This window comes from Empidonax traillii, unplaced genomic scaffold, assembly GCF_003031625.1.
Source record: "Empidonax traillii isolate 1590-97213 ecotype Southwest subspecies unplaced genomic scaffold, ASM303162v1 scaffold56:size2478089, whole genome shotgun sequence".
In the NCBI taxonomy this organism is placed as follows: Eukaryota; Metazoa; Chordata; class Aves; order Passeriformes; family Tyrannidae; genus Empidonax; species Empidonax traillii.
In genome coordinates this window covers 1,963,693-1,987,636 of record NW_020955249.1, presented here as the reverse complement: position 1 = coordinate 1,987,636, position 23,944 = coordinate 1,963,693, and the positions used below count along the sequence as shown (strand labels likewise).

The window sequence follows — 23,944 nt, the reverse complement described above, 5'->3', positions numbered from 1 at the left end:
TTCTGTGTAATAAGTTATTAAGGCACTGGCCCTTACCTACCCCTTGGTAGGAAGCAGTGTTGGGTGCCCTTTGTTTTCCAGGGTGGGAAGGTGATGGCAGTGTGGGCAGAACTGTTCCCATTCTGTTCCCTGCTGAGGTGTGTGGAGGTGCTGTCTGCACTGGATAAGGAGGTGTTAAAATAATAGCATAATAACATAATAGCATTTCTCCAACATGATCCCAAGAGGAGCAGGTTGAGAGAGAAGAGTGTGGGGAAGGGCAGGGTGTTTGCCTTCTTTTTTTAACTGGAAAATACAAGTCACAATTTAGGATCCATCAGTTTGCGAAAACATAATCTGGGAAATGCTCGCTTCATGGCTGCAGTAATAGTGAATTATTGTTATCTGATAGTTGAGTTCTTGAACCCAAGTGATCAGGATGAGTTTTTCCTGCTGATGAGTTCTGACGTGCTGGGCACATGGCAGTCAATGTCTATAATCCATAATCTTGTGTCACAGATAAATGTAGGAGAAAGCTCTCAACACAGAAGGCTCTGAGTTCCTGGGGATGTAGACATACTGGTGTTTGATGAGAAGGAAACAGGCACAAAGGGCTCCTGATGTGAAGAATACCTATATCTTGCTGAGCAGAGGAAAGTGATCTTGATTTGGATTTTTTCCTCACTCCCTCCAACCTCCCCTGTCTTTCAGAGAAAGTTCACTCCTGCGACCAGGAAAGGCAGAGCGCCCTGGAGGAGGCCAGGCAGAATCCCCGCGAGGGTATTGTCATCCCTGAGTGTGCTCCTGGAGGACTCTACAAACCAGTGCAATGCCACCAGTCTACTGGGTACTGCTGGTGTGTCCTGGTGGACACGGGACGTCCCCTGCCTGGTACTTCCACTCGGTAAGAGCCATCAGCAGGCCTAGTGAGGTGCTGGAGAAGATAAGATATATAAAAAACCTCAACCTATTGCAGTATCAAACCAGTTACTCACTCTGCACTACCTTCCTTAAGAGCTAGCAATGCCATATATGTGATGTTCCCCGTTGAGTTTTTCTATGCAGCTTCCTCTCCATAGGAGTTGGTGGGTAGAAACTACTGTCCTTACTTTTCTCTGTATTAAGTACTCATGCAAAACAGCCTTCTTTGTTTTGTGATTTGAAGCTTTTGGGAGGTGTCAGGAATTGATGCTTTGCTTCAGTACAGATTATAGGCAAGAACAGTGAAAAGGCTCTGCACTAGTGGCTTTGCATTATCATCTGCTTTTTAATTCCATGCTGTAGCCACTTGAATCCTGACCAGTATGGATTTAGAAGAATGCTTGGTTATGAATCGGTAAATTTTAAGCAAGTGATAGATTTTTTTTCCAGTTATCTGTATCTTAAAACTACCTGGGGAATCTTTTCTCACTTGGGTTTTGGAAACAAACGGTGGGTCAGGCAAGCTGTAAAAACAGGCCAGTAGGAGCTGGGACCTAAACTCTGATAGATACAGTGATTCTGCAGAGCATGAACAACTTTGAAGAAAATATCAGCCTATGCCCACAAGGAATGGAAGAGGGCCTTGAGATCTTCATGAGTTTCAGTTGGTAGCTGGTACTGGACTTCAAAGTATGTTCTTCCTTCCCTTTCCACTTCTGCTGCTGTTGCTGACTGTCCATAAACAGACAGATCCTTGAGAATCGTATTTCTTCTGCAGGTTTATTGGTTTCCCCTGCAGGAAGCAGATAAGGCACAATCCGCTGGTGACCATGTGATATCATTAAAGCTGTGTCACATAGTTCAGCTTGTGCTCTTCTCCATTTTCAGCTATGAGACTCCAGTGTGTGAAAGTGATGCCAGATCGAAGAGCACAGAGGTGGATGATCCATTCAAGGACAGAGAACTTCCAGGTCAGAGAAACAAGATCCTGTCTCTCCCTTCTTACCTTGTCTTACCTTGGGACTCTTAAGAGACCAAGAATATTGTTGAGGAGATGGGGGACTTTCCTCATGCATGCTTTACCATGGGGTTTATTCTGTGTTATTTTGGATTATCTCCTGTTTCAGCAGTAAGCTGGAAAAGCCTGGGAGTGTCCTGGAGGGCCTGTTTATTGCCTGTCTGCCAATTTGAAAATGTGTCTGTTTGAAAACATGTCTGCTATCAGAATTTTCAGGAAAGAAACCTAGATGCCAAAAAAGGTTGGGAGAAGAATGGGCTCAGCATTGAATGTTCTTCAGATTCAGACCAGGACAGGACCCTTTCCATTTAGCAGGGCTTTTCAGCAACTTGGTGCCCCTTGAGTAATGAAAGAGGACACAATTGGCAATTGTTAGTGGACTGACTTGGCTCCCTGACACTGCATGGACCAGGCAGGACAACGTTCCTGGTGCACTAAAGTCCCTTAGCTAATGATGGCTTCTCACTTAGCTGGTCTTTATCCCTCATTTTATGCCTGGGTTGCACTTTATTTCCCAATGCTTCTTGTTTTCTATTCTGCTTTTCCCTGATAAGCCATAATTTACTGCTTGCCCACTTTTTTTCTGCTATGAACATTTGATGGGCATAGCTGTCTGTGTGGCTCTTAAAAATGCTATCCCACCTGCCTGTGTTCTGGTTTTTCCTTCCTACTGCCTTTCTAAGGAGCAGAGTGAGGGGGTCCTCACTGACATTGAGTCAACCATTGCTCTCCTGGATGGGGACTGCTTGAAAATAGAAGCTACAGTGGGTCCCTTCTCCATCATGAGGGAGTGGTGGAGACCAATAAGTCTGCAGAAAAAGCTTTTATCTCTGGATCAGCTTTACTTTCTGCTAGTCCTCTCTTTGGCTAGCATAAAATGAGTTGTTCCTGAGCAGGTTAGAAAAGGAAATGAGATTTGTACCAGATCTACCTTCTGTGTCTTCTGAGCCTCTTCCTGCTGGCCCCTGACCTCGGACCCTAGAGCTTTCTGCTTAGCAACTCTGCCCTCAGCAGGACTCTCTCCTGTGCAGCTCCTCATTTTCACAAGTCATGTAGAAATTTCTATCTGCCTCTCTCTCTCACATTCAAAGGAAACTGACCAGTTGGTTCAAGTTGGATGATAGGGGGAGGGGAACCAGCTAAATGATTGCATTAAGGCTCATTTCCTTAGGAAATCACACTGAAATAGAATAACCTTACTTCCTTGAACTCCCCATCCCCTTCTCCCATTGCTTTACTGCCTATCCTTGCACTTCATCCCTGCCTCTCTAGAGCTCCTCTGTCAAACTCCTTTGCTCATAGGCTTTTTCTTTGAGACTCTATTGCCGACCTCAGACAGAATGGTTTGATTTCCCTTCTCCCTTCCATTCTCCGCTGAAGCCAGACAAGGGGACAGGAACTGCTTGATGCAGAAGAAGACACGGGATGCTCTGTATCTTAGTGGTCTGGTTCCAGTATTAGACTGCAGGAGAGTTGCCCTCTCAGCTCAAGCCACTTTTCTGTGCCTGAGGAAACTTGAAGTTCTGCATTTGGCTGCATTGGTTGGCATGATTGTTGCCCAGAGAAGTTTTAGATGTTCCAGCCCTGGAAGTGTTCAAAATCAGGTTGGGTGGGGTCCTGAGCAACCTGATCTGACAAATGGCCCATGGCAAGGGGGTTGGAACTAGATGATCTTTAAGGTCCCTTGCAACCCTAACCACATGCTGTGATTCTGTGATGATTCCTGTCACTGAAAACACCCATCTATGGAGAGATAAGGAGATCGAGGATCTGATCCTGGTTCGTCTGCCTGAGAGATGCTGTGCTACATGATCTTTTTTATGCAGTCTTGAGGTTTGTTTGATTAACTGCCCTTGTATGCAAAAATTCAGAACTGTAGAGAGAATGTTTCTTTTTGGTTTTTTTTCTACTCTTATTTCTTAGCAGAACAGAATTTTAAGAAAAATCCCTGCTTTATTTGAGACTGATTGTTCCATTTGTATGTAGTTCTGTCGGAGGACCCCTTACGTTATTCCTCTTCTGGAGGTTTTACCATTCTTTAGTCTCAGTGCTGCAGGCAGTGTGCTCCTTGGCCTGTGTGGAGAGACCTTGCAGAGGCCAAGGTGAAGGAGACATAAATTCAGATTCTTGCACATGTACACATACCCTGTTCACAAACTGTCATGACTGTGGCCAGAAGAAAAAAATAAAGAAGGAAGGAAAAAGTTGCTTGTACATAGCAAATGGCAAGCTGCTAATTCCTGCAGATTGTGAGATGCTGTGACCCCAGGGAGATGAATTCCAGCAAGTAGTTTTTCATCCTTTTCATTACCTCAACAGAAAGCTCCTTTAAGTGAGTGGTCTACTCTGGCTGCAATAGCATTTTACCCATTACAATGCTGACATTTTCTGGACCATGTGCCAAACAAGTGCTGAGGGGTGTGAGTGTGTGTAATGTACATAATACGCAGACAGGCAAAGGACTATTGCTTAGCTATTGCAGAGGACAGAGCCTGTAACACTGCAAAGGAGGGAGTTTTTGTCAGATCAGTTTGCAAGCTGCTTTCAGCTGTCAAGGGATGACAGTAAGTTTCTGGTGCTCTCTTTGGGGTACATGTGCTTCTCTCTTGTTCAAGAAAAGCAGAAAGTGTTGACACTTCTATATGTTGCTGTGGGAGGCTGTTTTCTGATGTCTGCTGCCTTAAGCAGCTGAATAATTGGTGTAGTGCATGGTGGTTTGGGGAAAGAGGTGAGGGATGTAGTTATGGCTTCTCTATCACATCAGGAGAAGACAATAGGATGAGAGGGTGGTGGGTTTTGGACAATAGTTTCTAAGGTGGTGGGTTGAAGTTAAGCATGCTTGTTCTGTGGTAGGCTAGAGCAATTGTTACAGTATTCATTGAGGTGGTAATAAATGAAGCACACTTTAAGAAGCAAGGAAACAGCATAGATTGCTTTTCAAAGGTAAGGAGATGGAGAGTTTCATCATAACAGACTGGCACTGTTTAGGATAGGAGGTTCTGTCAGTCTGTGGTTAAGATGGTGGGGAGCCAGGCAGCCTCAGCACTAAGTAATGGAAATGGTTACCGAGCTCATCTTCAACCTGCTTTGTCCTGCTTAAGCCAGCAGTGACTGGGGGTGACTACCACATATTGACTCAGATTAACATATTTCCTGTGAGTGTGATCATGCAAAGAACTGAATTATTGTGATAGGTGCTGGTAGGCAGTGCTCTCTGTGCCTGAAGACGAGAGTGCAAGCGGCAGAGCTTGCTTTGTGCTCTGTGATACTTTAAGCATGTATGTTTAAAATATTTTTATCATACTTTTAACATGTCAGTTAGGACCTCAGAACAACCATGTTTGCATTGCAAGATGACCCAGGAGGTAGTGAGTTGTTTTGTAAACTTCTCTGCAAGTGTCATCATGGGAACTCCTGTCTGCCAGGTGCTTTGAGCAAGCACATCCCTGTGGTTTTGCTGGTAGAGAACTGGATGAGACCATAAAGCTAACCACATAGTCTTCCTGCCAGATATTGCTGATGACCCTGCATGTGCCTGGACAAAAGCTGCAGGACAAATTGCCAGGCAGAGAATCCTACTGAGGGATTCTTCTACCTTTCCTTAGGGACTATGTTGGTGACTGCCATCTTAAAAACAATAGTGGTTCTGGGTGATCTTTGCTGAATTGGGGTAGGAGACCAAGCCTGTGTGTTCTTGCATTAAATCTCCTCTTTTCTTTTTGCAGGCTGCCCAGAAGGGAAGAAAGTTGAATTTATTACCAGCTTACTTGATGCTCTGACGACAGACATGGTACAGGCTATTAACTCAGCAGCACCTACTGGGGGTGGGAGGTGAGTCCAGAAAGCACTCTGGTTGAATGCCACCCAGGTGATTGCAGAGGTCTGGGTGTCCCTGAGGTGGGGGCAGGAGGGTAAGGTGTTGCTCTGACTGATTTGGGTTCCTCTGGGTTGCTGGGAGAGGATCTGAGGCTGAATCTTCAGAGGCTGCTTTGTCCTGTCATCCTAGCACTGCCTGCCTCCTCCCGCCCCTCCTCCCTGGCAGCTGCTCCACCATAAAGGTTAGTATAGACCATTTGAAGTGTGAAATGAGAGCTCAGTGGGAGGAAGTGGCTTGTTCTTTTGTCCCTTGGTGCATGAAAAGACCTAATAAAATGCAAATGGATTGAAGGAGACCGTGTGGCCTAGTGGCTAGCACAGGGATTGAAGAATGTGAACTGAATTCTTGGCAGTACCAGTGCTGTGGTTTTGCTGTGAGGCTGCAGCCAGCCGCCGATGAGGAGAGGAGCTATTTTTTATGGCCCTTCCCTCTGACCAGCTGCCTGTCCACCCCTTTTGGAAGGAGCAACATGTCAGGCCTGTTGAAAGAGGTGGACACAACTCTGTTTCTGGGGAACTGCTGGAAATCTGAGGCTGTGTCTCCCCCTCCTGCTTTATAACAGCAGATCCCTTCAGCTCAGCAGCTTCAGTGCTGCATTGGGACAGGCCACTAAGAATGAACTGTGATGGATTTAAGAAGTGCAGCATTGGCTAGGCAAGGCTTCTATGGTTCTGGATTCGCCTGACTATAAAAGGAGCGAGTATTAGTTTAGCATGCAGGGATGCCGAAATGACTAATGTGCTTATGTTCATAGGGGTGTAGAGATGAAGGTGCCTCTGTGCATATGTTACTTCTGTGGGTATTGCTCCAATATGTTGAGAGTAATGTTGATCCCCTGCTTTCCTCTTTCATAATAGAAAAGGAATCAGTGCCATCTTTAACTGTTTGAGGTCCTGGGTGGTACCTCTTTGTCCCTCAGCTTCATTATGGATTGCTTGTGAACTCATATGGGTTTAACTTTGCCTTTGGACCTTAGAAAACAGGCCAGTGACTGAGTGCCTGCATGCTGAATATTCTGTAACATGTCTAATTAGCAGTATATGCCTAGCATGTCTGTATTCATATAAACAAGATGAAAAATGCCCCAAGGATGGGAAATACATCGTTCTCTCCCAGACTTAAGCATTCCAATTCAATTCTGTCTAATTTGCGTGGTTAAAATGCAATGGGGAAGGGTGGTGGGAAGCCCTGGAGAGTACATGATATTTATTTGGCATCTTTGGCACTGGGACTGAAACACAGCCAATGTAAATCATCACTCTTAAAATAAAGCTTAATATAAACCAATGTTGTAGAGACCAGAGATGTATGCCCCCTCTGCACTTCTATAAACCAACAGGCTTGCTTCCTAATGTTCCTTAAGCTTTGTGTAATTTTCAGCTTTCAATAGAGGCCTTTCTGGTGGAATTTTTCACTGCCCAGGTCTTCGCATAGTCGTCATGTTGATTTATTTTCCACTCCAATGTCAGCAGCCCAGTTGTGAGGGGAAAATTAAATCTTTGAGCAGGCTGTCCTTGGAAAGGTGAAAGACTGCCACTACCCAAATATTCTGCATGCCCACTACCATGATTAAATTCGGATAACTGCTTTGGTGTAACTTTCCATGTGCATCAGCTAGGCTAAGCATGTACACGTCAAGCTTTTCCAACCCAACATGCCATGATGGAACCATTTGTTTTTTAAAAGTAATTTCAAGGATTTTTTGGTACTTGTATAAAAATTTAATTGATACATATTTCATTTCATATGGCTTTGCGGAGTTGGGAAGCTGCCTTTCTGCAGTGAGTCCTGCTTTCTAAGAGTCCCAAGGGAAGGAATATCCTGAGCCCTCACTTCAGAAATTTGCTTATGGTGTACTCTTTGCTGGGTAAAAACTAGTGGGATGGCCAGGCCCAGAGAGTGGCTGGTGGCCAGTGACAAGTGGTGTTCCTTAGGGCTCAGTATTGAATAAAAATTAATTAAAATATTAAACCCTATTTAATATCTTCATCAGTAACCTGGATAAGGGGATTGAGTCCTCCCTCAGCAAGTCCACAGATGACACCATGCTGGGTGGGAGCGTTGATCTGCTGGAGGGTAGGAAGGCTCTGCAGAGGGATCTGGCAGGCTGAATCAATGGGCTGAGGCCACTTGTATGAGGTGCAGTAAGGTGAAGTGCCAGATCCTGCACTTTGGTCACGACAATCCCATGCAGTGATACAGGCTTGGGGAGGAGTGGCTAGAAAGCTGCCCTGAGGAAAAGGACCTGTGAGTGGTGGTCAAGAGCCAGCTGAACGTGATCCAGCAGTATGCCTAGGTGTCCAAGAAGGCCAGTGGCATCCTGGCCTGTATCAAGCAATGCTGTGGCCAGCAGGACCAGGGAAGTGATTGTCGTCCTGTACGTGGCACTGCTGAGGCCACACCTCGAGTACTGTGTTCATTTCTGGGCCCCTTGCTATGAGAAAGACATTGAGGTTCTGGAGTGTGTCCAGAGAAAGGTAGTGAAGCTGGTGAAGGGTCTGGAGAGTAAGTCATATGAGAGGCAGCTGAGGGGCCTGGCAGTGTTTAGCCTGGATAAAAAGGAGACTGAGGAGAGACCTTTCAGGAGCTTGTAGAGGGGTGTGGGTCAGTCTCTTCTCCCAGGTGACAGGAAGAGAGGAAATGGCCTCAAGTTGTGTCAGGGGAGGTTTAGATTAGATATTAGGAAAAACTTTTTAACAGAAATGGTTGTAAAGCATTGGAACAAAGGCTGCCCAGGGAAGTGGTGTAGTGACCATCCCTGGAAGTGTTCAAAAACCATGTGGATATGGAAGTCAAAGACATGGTTTAGCGGTGAATGTGGTGGTGATGGTAGGTTGACAGTTGGACTTTATGATCTTGGAGGTCTTTTTCAACCTTAACAATTCCATGATTCTTTGTATATCTGAAATTGTCTAGTGTGACTAACTTGACTTTGGCACTGGAAATGAAAGCTCTTTTCCAAGCTGAAGGGATATTTTACCTATTGGGTTAATTGTATATTTAATTAATTTCCACCTGTAACAACTAACCAAATACTGTATTTATGACAGTGCTTATCCTGTATCTCCCTGGCCTAGATTTACTGAAAATTCTTGTTGAAAAGAAAAGCTAAAGATGTGACTATCTGATTGTTCTTAATATCAGTCATGTCAGTTTTAACATCTTAATGTAATTTTCCTTATTTGTGAGGCAAGCTTCACTTTTGCAAGCTCTTCTCCATCTTCCCCATAATGATGGCAGAACAGCTTCTGTATTTAAACATGCACTGGTTCCCTCTGTAGCCTCCCTCTTTCTGCTCCTTTATGGTGCTCAGCTTTTTATTCTCCTGGGCCTTTTTTTAGGTTTTGAACAAGTCCATCCAATTATCCAAAGTAAATTTTTAACATATTGTCAGCAAAGCTTATGTTACAGGGGGCAGACCAGGCAAACACCAAGCTATACCCCCATATCAACTGGGCCCATGTATTGTCCTATGTATTTTAATCAGAGAAGCCACATGTACAAGTTTTAGGGTAGGTGAGGGAGTATTTCTGTTTCTACGTGGCAACAGAAAGATGATACAAGCATACAATATGCATCTTTATGCATCAATGTTAAAATATAGGACCAAACACAGAGAACAGCCTTTCCAAAGTGTCAAGGACTGAAAAAGCTTAACAGTGAAAGTTTTAAGGAGCTCAGCCTTCCTCAGAGTATTAAGAGAAACAAAAAAAGAGGTTGAAAGATTTTATATAATCTGAGTATCTCCACAGGGACAAAGACTCTCCAGACTCTTTAATCTATCAGGGAAGAACATGATTAACTGAATATAAACAAACTCGTGATCAAAATTTCTTTAAAGTGAGGGCAAATCTAATTCAGAATGAAGTCATAAGGGAGGTGACTGATTCCCTCTCTCTAAGGCTTTTATCTTAGGTCTGTTGTGTTTCAGAAAGACTTGCTTTAGTCAAACTGGAGTTATGGTCCTAAGAATAATTTAATTCACATTCTGTGAGTATGATATACAGGAAATCAGATTAGATTACCCTGCTGCCTTCAGTCTGAATCTGGATATGTGAGTGAAAACTTCCTGTGTTTGCTGTCTTCAAGACTTTACCTGTTTATAATGCAAAGCTGTCTATGGCTTTGCAATTAATATTAGCACTTTTTTTTTTTTTTTTTTTTTTTGGAGTGGTGGGGGGAGGGAGTGAGGGCAGAGCATGAGGAGAAATTAGAGATCTGCTTTTAAAATACTACATAGAGCTGTGCTAAATTGCATCCAAAAACAATCTAGTAGCAGCAAAGTGAGGCAGTACCACTTGGATTCCTGCAGGCCATGTAAATAAAACCTGATAAGACTTTTTTTTCTAATGGGGCATGCTTAAAACAACCTTGTAATCCCTTATAGGTCTTGTCTTGTTTAAGAAAGTTCAAAGCTATTGACTTTAATTGAGTTACTCTTGCTTTACAATAATGTAAATGAGAGGAGAACTTGCCTTCCTCGTGGCCCAGGTTTATATTACAGCATAATAGCCACGTAGACTTCATTTAGAGTTTTGAAACAGAAAATCTCTGGTAAAATTCATTCTTAATTTTAAGTTTATGTAATAACTCTATGGCACATCTTGTTACTGTATGTTTTCAAAGTAATTAAGGGAGCACTTTTAGGAAATTGGTTTATTAACCAGTGTTTGGTATCCATATTGAAAAGAAGCATTGTTGAAACTGTTCACATGTAAACAGCATGTAATAGGTGCAGCACTTAAAAGATTTATACTTCGCTTTAGTACATTTTAGTCAATGTTCGAATTCTGATATATTCATATTATACAGGGCCTAAACTAAACTAGATCAAAGGGAATCCCAGCATGGGTTTCCCTTATCTGAGAAATTCTCTTTGGTCCCTACCAATTCAAAAATGAGTTTTAGTTGCCAAAATATATACACTATGGCTTGCTACATTATCAGCAAAAATATTAAATATTACTACCCTGTGGAATTTAGGGTAAAAGGGCAGCTTGCAACAGCCACCCTTATCATGTAACGCAGCAGCTATGTCCCTTCATTTAAAGTTGCCACTTGCTTCCCATGTAATAACCCCATACTTCAAAAAATGGCTGAGAGGTTCCCTTTCATGCTGTAGTTGAGCAGTTGGAAGCAGGAAAGCACAGCTCAGCACATCTCCAGGGCATTCTGAATTGAATCCATGTTTTAATAAAGATTGACACTTTCAAACAGCACAGGCAAGTTAATGCTTAATTCATGTTGTGTTTCAACTGAAGTTGGATACCAACTTCTCTTTGTCCTCTTATTGAAATTTTAGCTTAATTAAAGATACAGGAGAGTTCATGTAAGAGGAGGGTCTTTGAGCTGTCAATGATGAGTGAAGGGAGGTTATTTTTTAACTTTCTAAATTATTTATCCCACAGTCTTCAGAAAAGTTGAGAATAATGTACAACTTAGCCAGTGGATAGGAAGAAACTGTAATAGGCAGATAACTGAAGTTGTAACTGTAGAGGAATTATGCATTTCCCCTAATGAATTTGGACTGCCTAGTACCCTTTTGTTTAGTCTGAACACAGCTTAGGTTTTTTTGTTGGCTTTTTGATTCTTTGGCTACAGGAAAGGGAGAATAGGAAAACAAATACAGGATCCTTTTGCAATTCCATTAGAGTAATCCTCTTTGATTCAAACCGTGTTCCACCCTTACAGCCTTTAACTTTAGAACAGGCAACTGCAAAGAACAACAAAAGAGGAGTATGAAGTGGAAGCAGAGAAAGAACAATTATGGATTTTACCTCAGTTTGTTAAACTCATTGCTTTCCACTGCTCCCTGCTGGCACTTTGGTGGACATCACCAATGCAGTCATTGGTGTTGACTGGTGGGGTCAGTCACTTTGCATCTTGCAAAATATTGCCAAGTCATAGAAACTTACAGCTTAAACTCCTGTAAACATCCTGACCACTAATGTGCATTGTATGTTAGGAATGAAAGCAGGGCTTGTTGGGTTTTTTTCTAACACTGTTGTACTTGATAGCAGCTTCTTATCCTTTGTTCTTTCATCCTGGAATGATGGAATCCTCTGGTTTATAGTCTCTGCAATCCAGCCAGGTGATGTTAGGCTGGTCTTACTGTCCTTCCCTCCTGCCTCAGCTGCTAATGTTGCTACGTAAAATTTGTATTACAAAAGAACAGATTTTCTAAGTCTTCAAACAGGTGATCATACGATGGGTACTTCAGAGACTGCAACCTTGCTTTCTGTCAAAGAAGTAGTTTGTATTAGGATTTTTTGTCACTGCCATAGTACTATGGGTCCATGCTGCCTGTGCAGTGGGGTGCAATGGGGCTGCAAGTGTTCAGGGAGCAAAGGATCAACTTTGGCAGGAATGGACTTCAATTTACTTGGTAAAATTTAGGGGGGCATATTACCCTTTGACAGCACAGTTCTATGGAGGATAATGTGATTACACACTGTATATATTGCCCCTTTTTCTCTGGTCCTTCCTGCTAGTTAACTCCTCCTTTCTTGCAAGGGCCCTCAAGGGCTAGAAAGCATTACAGATGGCACGCAAAGTGCATATTCAAGCTGCCTATTTGATATTTTAGCAGTCTTCTCTCTGATTCAGAATTCAGTACAGATAACAAAAGTGTTATATCCATGTTTTTTCACAGCCTCTGTGTGTTCTGCCTGTATCCCAGTTACACTAGATGATGTGAAATATGCTGTTGAAGTGTGCCTCAGCTAGAAGATAGTATTGTTAAAAGTCACAGTACCTTAACTCACATATCTCCAATCTATGCCACCAAAGAAATAGGTATTCTGCTATGACAGAACTCTTAGCACATTAAACAGGAGGAGGAGCAAAAGTGTACTTAGAGATGACTATATACTTGATGCTGATAAATTTGTAAGACAACTGAGAAAGCAGTTTTGCTGTCCTAGGCTGTTACTGACAGACCATGCTTCTCTTCACTGTTGGAATGTCTGTGGGCTTATGCTCCTAACTAAGCTAAACCTACTGGATTGTGTACAAAAGCAGTCCAGCAGGTTACATTTGGAAAAGCATCTTGCATGGAGCTCCTTACTTTTCCCCAGTACTCGTTCTTTAGGATTGATTGTTTTGCCACAGACTACTAAAGGGGAACAACTAGGAAAAAAAGTAAGTACAGCTGTAATGCAGTCAAACTTGAGAAGACCATCTATATTTTGGTAATGTCTGCCTTTACTAGGTCTTAAAAAGCTGCTACAGCACTTAAGTGAGGTACTGGAATTCAGTGGATTTTATTGTGACTGGTGTTAAAGTGAGAGATGTTGGAAATTGAGAATGTACAAGGCAGCTTTGTTCTGTCTTGGTTTTTTGATTCTTTTATGGTCTGAATGAGCAGAGAGGCAACCCAACAGATGAGGTTTGCATCTGAGAGCTGATTTATTTCTCTTGCAACAGTAAGCGGGGGGAAAGGGGGGGGGAGGAGCGGGAAGGAGGACAGGGCAAATAGAAGGAAATTCCCTTGGAATACTCCTGCCAAGTCTATGTTTGCAGGACAATTAGAGCCCCAGATTCATTTCGGCTGACCCAGCAGGTGTGGTTGGTGTCATGGCATATCATCAAAGCTAGGTGGCCTAGCAGTGCTACAAAGTTGCATCAATTCATGTTTCGTGGTAGTGCCCAAGTGCCTTGCACGGGCAGTTGTCAAAGTCAAGGTATGGTAACCTCAGCCTTCATTAGCGTATCGTGTAATTTCATGAGGCAGGGAGATATGGCTGAACTGAGATAATGTGGATGCTTCCTGTGCTGGGATTCTGGATGATAATCAGAGAGAGTAGGCAAACATTTTAGGAACTCCAGTCCTGCTAAACCAGCCTACAGAAGTGGTAAAAACTCAGAAATGGCTGTATCTTCCTTCCTCCTAAAGTTACAGCTGTTAAACTAATTCCCTTTAGTTGTATTAGCATGCTGCAGTTTTCAGCATGAGCTCTCAACATGTTTGTAATGGCAAAGATTGATTTATCATCACCTCATGAGTCAATGTATTTGTATTAGCCTGATTAATTTTATTACCCCTGATTTTCTGTACGGAAGTGCTGAAGAAAGCTATGTTGCTTCTCTTGGTAACTCAAGAGCTCTTGGTAACTCATAAGAGCTCTTCCTTGGTGTTCCTCGTGAAAAGAGGCACTTTTAAGTCCTGCTTCTGAGTGTCTCTTCAGCAGGTAGTGAGAAGCTTGTCATCTTTCTGATGTTGGTTCTAAAATGCTCTGCCACTTTTTCCATTTCTGCTTCTCCAATTGTGGGCCTTCAGGAAACGAAGTGCAAGCCAAGGTGTGGACAAGGGGAATCTTAAATGTAAAAGCTCATATTTTATTTTTCTGTCTCAGCAAAAGCAGAATATTGCTTCTGGCAATACAGAACTTCCTTGAGGTTATTGGAAACACGCTCGTCTTCAAATGATAGCCAGCTCTTTTCCAAAACGGATAGAGGCCAATAGTTATGTTAATAAATGTCATAAAAACTAGGCAGAGGATGTGTTTCTGTTCTCTACTGTCATCCTGGTCAATCTATACAGTTTTGAAAATCTGGGCACTCCCGTAACTTCCTGGGGAGATTTTTTTAATTTCTGCTTGTCCACAGGTGACAGCAGGGGCTTGCCTGGTATTTTGGCTAGCAAAAAAAACCCCAGACTTATTCCTAACCTGTTCTTTCTCCTGGGCAGTGTTCATTCCACTGTTCACTGACCAGGTTCTGTGACTGAATGCCATCCTGCCTCTCAACTAAGAATTAAATGATGGAGATAGTTTTAAGGAAAACCTTGGGAAAATTGTGTAGCTTATTTGCCTCTCCCTTCTGTGAGTATTTACATGTTGCGAGGATTCATGTATCTCTGGATAGGAGCCATCTTTCTATATTCTAAGGTAATTTGTAAAAGCTATCAGAGAAAGTTAATGAGGATCTCTGTTCTCTACCTGAGTGCCAGTTCTTGCTTTCTGCACATTATAGATTCCCCATCACTAACAATTTAATTTACCATGGTGGTAGGGTGGGGAGGTTACTTTTCAGGCTCTGTGGCTGTGGTTTAAAGGCAAAACTGATCATACAAGAAAGTGAAAAGAATTTTCTCCCTTCTAGTTACCAATAAAGAAATTTTTAGTGACAGTCTTAGAGTGCATTTTATAAGATGCTGGGGTTTGTATTTTCCCATCAGCTAGAATGCCCCAAACTCACATGGAGAATCTGGCTGCCTGCAGCATGAAACTGTTCCTCTCTCCTTCCTGGGGAAGGAATTTAGGCAGCAGCTGGGTATGTCTCCTGGAACAAGTCACGGCAACCAGTGCCAGTGTACCATGTCTGACTACCTATCCACTAATTTCCATGCACTGAAATGCTTTATTCTTGGAAGCAAAAAGGCTTAGTCTCAAGCCTCATTTCAGCATCTTTTCAGCTTTCTCTGTTGTCATGCTTGTCATACGGAGAAAAGACAGGCTAACTTAGAAAGAGTTTCTTCCCTGATTCTCAATATCACTAAGAAATAACCCCTTTCCCTCTGCTCATGCAAAGCACTAGACACTGCTTAAGTGGTATGACATAATAGTGATGGCTTGATGTTGAAAGGCAGCATTCTCTATTTGTGCACCTATAGCTGTTGCTGTTCCTCCTCTTTTTCTTCTCTTCCTCTCTGATATTGTTGTTTTCCACAGAAATAAAATGAGTCAAACAGCATCAAACTTGTAATATCACAATGAGTAAGAAGTGAAGCAAACTGAAGTTGCCAAATCTGTAGTATTGCTTTTAATAGATTTGTGGAGTTTGTTTGCTGTGGAACTCTTAGGTGTAAATCAGCCACATGGAAAGCATTAAAAAGGCTGAAAATACAGCACAGGAGTACAGATACGGGGAGGTGTTATATCTTGCCAAGGACACTTCCAAATATGAATATCTCTTGCATTAAATACTTTGTTACCTTTCTGAAGTCTAGATGTTGCTGTCACAAAAACTGTCATGACAGCTGATACTCATGGTCCTCCTGCTGGTAACTTGAACGGAAACCCAAGGGTCAAAAGGACCAAGGATATTGCTTCTTACCCTCTAAAGGGGATCGTTCCAGGTTTAGGCAGAGTTTCAGCAACTGATGTGAGGAGAACCAGAGCTACTGAGGGTATCAGAGTCCAAGATTCTCTTGACACCACTTGTTAATGCTAAAGGACATATTTAGAAAAAGTTCATCTCTCTCAATAGAGCCTAGCTGAAAGGAGGAGGTTGGAAGACCTGTGTTTTTTGCCTTCTTTAAATATGGCATAACGCTTGATTTGATGAGCAGCTCTTGCTCCTCAGCATATGCTTGACAGTGTTGGTGAGAGTACCCATTTTTTGGGGGCCTGTGCTTCCTCTGTTCCAGGTTCTCAGAGCCAGATCCCAGCCACACACTAGAGGAGCGAGTGGTGCACTGGTATTTCAGCCAGCTGGACAACAACAGCAGCAATGATATCAACAAGCGGGAGCTAAAGCCTTTCAAACGTTATGTAAAGAAGAAAGCCAAGCCCAAGAAATGTGCTCGGCGTTTCACTGACTACTGTGACCTCAACAAGGACAAGTCAATCTCACTTCAGGAGCTGAAAGGATGTTTAGGAGTCAGCAAGGAAGGAGGTGAGTGCCTTTTCTTCCCCATTGCATGACAATAAAAACTGAAATGGAGTTACAACAAACTCGGGAATATGTTTTCTCCCAGTTGTTTCAAAAGTGCCAAAGTTCGTCTGACAAAATGAGTGGGATTAATACCTTACCATGCAAATGCAGCTTGTTATTTATTTATGGCTCCATCTTGTATCCCTTATCACAGACCTTTGTGCTAAGACTATACAGAAACAGGGCAACAGATGAGCCTTGAGCAGAAATCTGCTTGTACTGTAGAAGTCCTTGGAAACTGTAGTTCAGATCAGATCAAGTCCCTTCTGAGTAATACCCTGCTAACAATATTGGGTTATCTCAACCATGTAGGTTGGATGATGTATGAGTCAGCACAGACCCAACCTTCTCTGGAGACCCTGTTGACTAACAGATATAGTACTTATTTTCATTGCTAAATTCAGCATGCAGGAAAGTGGATGATGGGGAGAGAACAACTTAGAAAGAAAGTACAGGGCTGTACTGTTGGCCTTTTTCAGAGTTAAATTGTACTTCAAGATTGGGGAAGAAATAAGGCATGTGGATAATCTATTTTCCTTCCTGTTTAATGCCGGGGCAACCAACCCACCCTACTACCTTTTCTTCCTTTTTCATCTTCACCTCATCATCTGTTGGGACCTGAACCAAACTGGTATTTTTGGAAATTTTATGAATTGAAACTGTTCAACCCAAATTCAATAATTATCAGTCATTCTTGACTGTAGGCAGACTTGCTTGGCAGGAGAAGGCAAACAGGGAGATTCCAGAGGACTAATATCCTGTGCAGGTGTTTTGGCTGTGCAGACAGCTCTTGTTATAACTGTCGTGCTAATAGGGAACGGTGGGTAGCTTTCTTTTCCCATCTAAACATTTCCCTAGGTCTTTTCTCAGGTTTTGCACATGTGGGAAGGGAGTCAGTACATTTGGGTGTTGGGAAGTTGCATTTTCTAGGTGCTTTATAAAAATCTTAGTTACCATAATAAGCATGTCGCATTACTTGTCAGCTGTAAGAAGCATTCAGCTTCTCTAGCCCAGTGGAAGTTTTTTTATAGTCATCAGTACCTTACTAAGGAATGACATACCAAAATAGCAATCCTTAATTTTATTACCTTCCCAGTAAGATGGATATGCCAAATGAGTTTTATTGCTATTTGGCCTGGAATAAGACTCTATGGAATCTGCTGCCTTGGCCAACTGACTGTTCAAAATTTATTTTATGGAAGGGGAAAAAAAAGGTAGAGAAGGAAGAAAATTTGAAACTTTGAGCCCATATTAAGGGGAGAACAGAGAGGCGTTGTGAGTGCCTGATTGTCCAACTGTTTGTTGGGAATGCAGCCTTGATCTTTCATGGTTTCTTCTGTTGTATGAGGACAGGACTATGGTCAAAAAGGGGCTCTGATCTTGTTTTGTCATACCTTCTCCACATATCTTCTACAGGCCTGATAAGCCTTGAGGATCAAAGATAAATAGATAAGTTAAAGGATGGTGAGGACTAAAAAGCAGTGGAGTGGACAGTGAAGGGAGCAGGTACTACTGTGTAGGAAAAAAACTGAGGGAAATACTCTAGAGGTGCAGTAAGCAGGTTTGTGATGGATCTTTTTAAAGAAATCATGAAGTTGTGAAGGGGGTAGATGACATGTTTTCTGTGCTTCCTATTCATAAGAACTTCTAAATTTAGAAACAATTGGTATCTTTGACATGGTTTCCCACAAATCCTTCTCTCTAAATTGGACAGAAGTGGATTTGATGGGTGGACTGTTCAGTAGATAAGGAATTGGTTGGATGGTCACATCCAGAGGGTAGTGGTCAACGGGTCAGAGTCCTGATGGGCATCGGTGACCAGTGGTGCTGCTCAAGGGTCTGTATTGGGTCCAGTGTTATTTAATATCTTCAATAGTGACACAGACAGAGGGATCAGGTGCACCCTCAGCAGATCTGCAGACAACACCAAGATGAGTGTTGTGGTTGACACACCTAAGAACAGGATGGCATCGAGAAGTGGGCCCATGGGAACCTCATGAGGTTTAATAAGACCAAGTGCGAGGTGCTGCACCTGTGTGGAACAGCCCCCAGAGTCAATACAGTCTGGGAGATGAACAGATGGAGAGCAGCCCTGTCAAAAAGGACTTGGGAGTGCTGGTGCATGAGAAGCTGGACATGAGCTGACAATGTGCATTTGTAGTCCAGAAAGCTGATCGTGTCCTGGGCTGCATCAAAAGCAGCGTGACTGGGAGGGTGAGCGAGAGAATTCTGCTCCTCCACTTTGCTCTGGTGAGACTCCACCTGGAGTATTGCATCCAGGTTTGGGGTCTCCAGGACAAGGAGGATGCAGACCTGTTGGAGCAAGCCCAGAGGAGGGCCACAATGTTGATTAGAGGGATGGAGCACCTCTCCTACAAGGAAAGGGTGAGAAAATTTGGATTGTTCAGTCTGGAAGAGTGAAGGCTTTGGGGTGACCTAATTGGATCCCTCTAGTACCTGAAGGGAGCCTATAAGACAGACGGAGAGGAATTTTTTACTTAGGGACAAGACAAGGGGAAATGGCTTGAAACTGAGAGAGAGTACATTTAGATTAGGTATGAGGAAAAAATACCTTACTGTGAGGGTGGTGAGGCACTGGAACTGCTTGCCCAGAGGATGGATGGATGGATGCTCCATCCCTGGAAGTGTTCAAGGCCAGGTTGGATGGAGCTCTGGGCAACCTGGTGTAGTGAAAGGGTTCCCTGCCCATGGCAGAGAGGTTGGAACTCGATGATCTTTAAGTTCCCTTTCAATCCAAAGCCTTCTATGATTCTATGATCTTACCACTTCTCTAACTTTCCCTTATCCTGATCATGGGTGAATATAGTCAATCAACTAGTCCACGTATTTGCTGTCTGTTTCTTCCTCTGTAGCAGGGCCTCCAAAGGTCTAATGGGGCTGAGGTCATTGTGAGTTCAAGCCAAGAGCTAGTTAGGAACCTTTTTGATGTACTTTCAATTGTAAACTACCATCATATGAAACCAAAACTTTTCATGGAAATGTTTTTGTTTTAACAAAAGCTTTCTTTGAAAGGTTTTTCTGGTCTGGATTGGAGGAGGAAGGGTTGGAAGGAGGCAAGAAAAGTCATAATTTCCCCTTGATATACATCATTACAAATGAACTCAGATGTTCCAAATTGTGGTTGGGTAGCATAAGGACTAAAATTAAGTGGGTCATCGTTCCAGGTGAATATGCCTCCTGTGCAACAAATTGAACACTTGCAATGATTTTGAAAATAAAACATAATACAAATTTTGTAACATTTGGGATGCTGAGGAATACGGATATTAAGTGTTATGCATTTTTGTCAGTTTTGCCTTTTTTTGTGGCCAGTTCCATCCAAATGTGGAAATAGTGTTACTTAAAGGAAGCATAGGGCATAGATAAATCACTACTTTTATATGCCTCTCAGGGACTAAAGAGTCTAAATAAATAAGATTTATGTGTGAGGATTCAGCTGGGGTATTCATAAGGACAAACCTGAATCTGAGCTCTTTCCAACTTATGATCAAATCTGTGTGAGCTGCAAAGTTCTGTCTCTCTTCCCTTCTTCAGCAGGTTCTTAATGCCTGTGGTAACCTGATATGTGGGTATTGCCAGCCAGGGGTTCTTCACTGAGGAAAGTAATTGTACAGTCTGTCAGAAATTCTTCCTCTTCCATCCTTATGGTGATCTAGAAAGCTGCTGGAAAATCTGCTAGGTCTGGTTGCCACTTTGCACAGCTCTTGTCCCTCTGTTTAAACCTGACTTATTTCTACCAAGGGCCGTTCGCATGGAAAACTGACATTTCTGGATCTCAGAATAGAGTAGCCACATAGAGTCAGCCTTTGAGGGTCTGCAGAAGCCTGCAAAGAGTTTCTTAAACTGGGGTAGAACAGACAGGGAGGGCTTTTAGCTTGGAGCATGCCAGAAACGGTCTTTGCCATCGTTTGATCTATGATTGTCTGTTTGAGGAATTGTGGAAGGAAAACAGACTGATTTACAGCCTGTTAAAAGTTAGCATTCCTCAGTGAAGTCTGCACAGCCTGAGTGATCAAAGAACAAATTTAGCTCTCAGCATTAGTCAAAAGGCAGAGTACTTGAGAGGAGATAGACACACACTGCGAAGCTTTACTGGAAAGTTACTGGACCTGAGATAAATTGGAGTCCAGTGATGTTGGAGAGGAGGGATGTAGATCTGAATAAGGCTTATGCTAGTTGTGCTGGCTGCAAAATGCTAGAGTTGAGTTTTACCTCTATATTCTTCCAAATTCAGAAGAAAAAGTCAGCATTTTGTGCCTACCCAAAGAGGAGTTAAGGGAATAGGCAGGGAAGAAATATCCCCTGTGCCAGCTGATGGGAGCTTCCTTTCTGCCAGCTCAGATCCCGTGATTGCTTTGCTGTCCAAGAGCTTGTCAGATGGTAGGTGTTGGGCATGTTTCACAGGCCATGAGGACTTCTGAGGTGGAACTCAGCCACCAAGACCACAGTCCAGAAACAGGATCAAAATATTTTAATTAAAAAGTGTGTGTATGTAATTAGACAGCACGTCACGTTCTTCTAGATGTGAGGAAATATTGCAGAAAGAAGGAAAAGTAACAGGCAATCTCAAAGCAGATTTCATTCAGTGATGCTGGGGACCTTTCTTATCAGTATCTTCAGAAGTAACTGATTCTCTGCATGCTTGGGAGGCTGGGAATGAGATCACTCTATATCACTACTGTGCAAGCAGCTGTGTGGCAGAAGGTAGCAAAGAACAGTCACTTGGGAAATGCCTCTGGACCAATGATGGTAGAAAACAACAGTCTGAGCAGTCATGAGAAAACTATAACCAGGTAATGACTGAATTAAAAAGGAAATTTAAAGTGCATCTAGTTACAATTAGATTAGAATGCAAAGGAGCTCTACTGGTTCATCGCTTGGTTTTATTTTTCTTGTTTGGATATCCCCCTTTGGAGCTTTGTAGAGGTGCTGTAGTTTGCCTTTAATCTTGACAAAAGTTAGTGATGGTTTGTATGACTTAGGACATCAGTAATATTTTGAGAGTACAAAGCTGGTGGTAGCAAGTTTCTCTCCTCAAAAGGTGAGAGGTTTGCTCAGTAAGCCTGAGGAATCGTTTCTTCATGTAAAAAGCTGCTGGAGTTTCCTGGGAGCTTTTGCTTTGGAAAGACACCTGGCCTAATCCAGTGTGGCAAGAATTGCTACTCAAAACAATGTACTTGTGAGGCTGAGCAAACACTCTCCATTATGAAACTTGCTGAATGATGGACTGTTACCTTATAATGCCCAAAGGTTTCTCAGGGATATGATAATAACCTACTGTCACTACCTGCTGTATTCCTTCCTCTCTTTTGTGTCAGCTTTCTGCTCTGTGCAGTGTTGTTGTGGCAGCGTTTTGCCTTTCATAGGTATACGTGGCTGGCCTGTGTTTATATGGCAGGCAGTCGGCTGAAGGCGATGCTCTCTGAGTGCCTCAGTGTGGCTCTCCCACACAGGTGCACCGACCTGGAGCTCCCTGCCTCTTTCCAAAGACAGACAGTGCTCATTCACCTCTTTCAAAGACAGATAATGCTTGTTCCCAGCACAGCGCTGTAGGCTTACCTGCTCTGGGTGCTAAAGCGGGGTGAGGGTTCTCTGGGATGCCCTCTGGCTTATGCAGGCTGCCGGGTGGGACTGCAATGCGTGGCCTAGCAGTGCCCTCCAGGGCCCCAGCGGTGGCCTGTGAAGGGCCCGGGTTGCAGTTGCCATCCCCGGGCTGTGGGTGCTGGTCAGTCTGGGACGAGCCTCTGCCCTGGCAGTGGAGCCTCTGGTGTTTTACAGGTGCAGGCATCATCGAGTCACGATTCTGCTGATCACACCAGGGCAGGTGGCTGGTAACAGGCTGGAGTTTGGAGGCCTTCGAATAACTTACTGTGCTTACACAGTTGCTTGTCTTAATGCTCTCTAAAGCCAAGAAGCTGTGCTTTGTGACCCATTTCAATCTTGGCCACTGCCAGCTTTCTCTCCCCCTCTCTTGTCCTTCCCAGAAGCTCTGTTCCATCTTGCAGCCCAGCCTCCCCACCACTGGGGCCACCCTCACCTCGCCCCTGCCCTCTGAGCTTCTGCCCATCTCTCTGCAGAGCCAAGTGTGTTGTACCTGCTGGCGTGCAGAGTACTCGGTGTGCAGAGCAAGTTGTGCAGTCAACTCATGTGCACGCACAAATCAAAGTCTCAGGCTGGGCAGAGTGGAGGGTGGCAATAGGCTTACTGCTGCTGACTGGGAGCAGGAGTTCCCATTTTCATCTAATCCCTCTCTGAAATCAGACCGAGCCAACTAGCAGGAAATGTGACATGCTTTTGAGAGCTCCTGTTATCCCTGAGCTCTCTGTTCCCATAGCACATGGTAGGAGCAGGTTTATTGTTGAGGTGAGAGGCCCTTGCCATGAGCTCCATCTGGTGTAGGGTGCATGTGCCTGTTATCTCATAACACAGACGCAGTTCTGCCCTTCTGTCTTTGATTTTAGGCACCTGTTTGATTGTTTGGTCCAAGTGAAAGATTTAATAAACTTGGGCTATCTGTATTGCCTGCACCTTCACTTTTTCTGGCTGCCCTCATTCTACATGGCTTTACTTTTCTTGCTTGGGGAAACCTCATGACAGTACTTGTATCCTTCCTTTCTTCTTCTTCCACAGTTCAATTTAACCTTGTAATTGTTGTTTCTTGCCCCACCAAACCTCCAGACTTCATGACACTCAGCTACTACAACACCAGGTATTTAACATCTGTCATCTCAAGCATATTAGTCAAACCCTTGCATGTGAATCTTAAGAGAGTGTTGGCAGGACTTGCTGTGAGCATGCTCAGAGGGGCTCCTTTGAACCTGTCCTCTGGCAACAGACAACAAGGAGGCCCCTTTGTCATGCCACAGCATTTATTGCCTTTAATGTGGTTCTTGGATTTTACAGGTAGCCTGAGCAGTTTGCCCAATGGAAAAAGACAAGGCCTTAACCCTTTCAGTGAGTATCTTGTCAAAATGGTTTCTTTTTTTCTGTGATAACCATGTGTTTCAGAATTCATTTTCCCCTGCTCTCCCATGTTCACAAACAGCAATATAGAAACAGATGGATACAAAAGTTGTTCATAAGAGGTGTGAATATACCAACATGCAGCTCCACTGCATCATCTCGAAGTCCAGCTCTGTGTCTTTAGCTGGAGCAGACAGTACATTGCTAAGGAATTAGATAAGATACAGCAGCTATGGAATGAATACTCTCCTCTTCTATTCTCCCTTCTTCTAGCAAGCAATAATTTCAGTGATTTGGTGCATTTACATTATATTACTCCATGGACAAGTTCCCATGAAGGCAGTGTTCTTCGTGATGAATATCTGCTTTTCTCTGTGTTTTGTGGCAGCAAATTGCACCCTTTCATCAGGCATGAACCACATTATTTGCTTTGCTTTTAGACTTGCTGCCTCATGGTTTCATTGTGTGCTTCTCATTTTGGACTGCAAGAAGCAGTGAGCAGTTCTCCC

General features: G+C 43.3%; 1 protein-coding gene across 1 annotated transcript in view; it reads left to right on the top strand.

Annotated features, from left to right (window-relative positions):
* The window catches only part of SMOC1 (SPARC related modular calcium binding 1), a 135,837-nt gene that overhangs the window by 107,221 nt on the left and 4,672 nt on the right, over positions 1 to 23,944 (top strand). Inside the window, exons 9-13 of the mRNA XM_027879729.1 lie at positions 691 to 883; positions 1,789 to 1,871; positions 5,644 to 5,749; positions 16,165 to 16,412; positions 23,376 to 23,426. Of these exons, the coding sequence (XP_027735530.1) occupies positions 691 to 883; positions 1,789 to 1,871; positions 5,644 to 5,749; positions 16,165 to 16,412; positions 23,376 to 23,426 (681 nt within the window). The remainder of the gene's footprint in view (positions 1 to 690; positions 884 to 1,788; positions 1,872 to 5,643; positions 5,750 to 16,164; positions 16,413 to 23,375; positions 23,427 to 23,944) is intronic.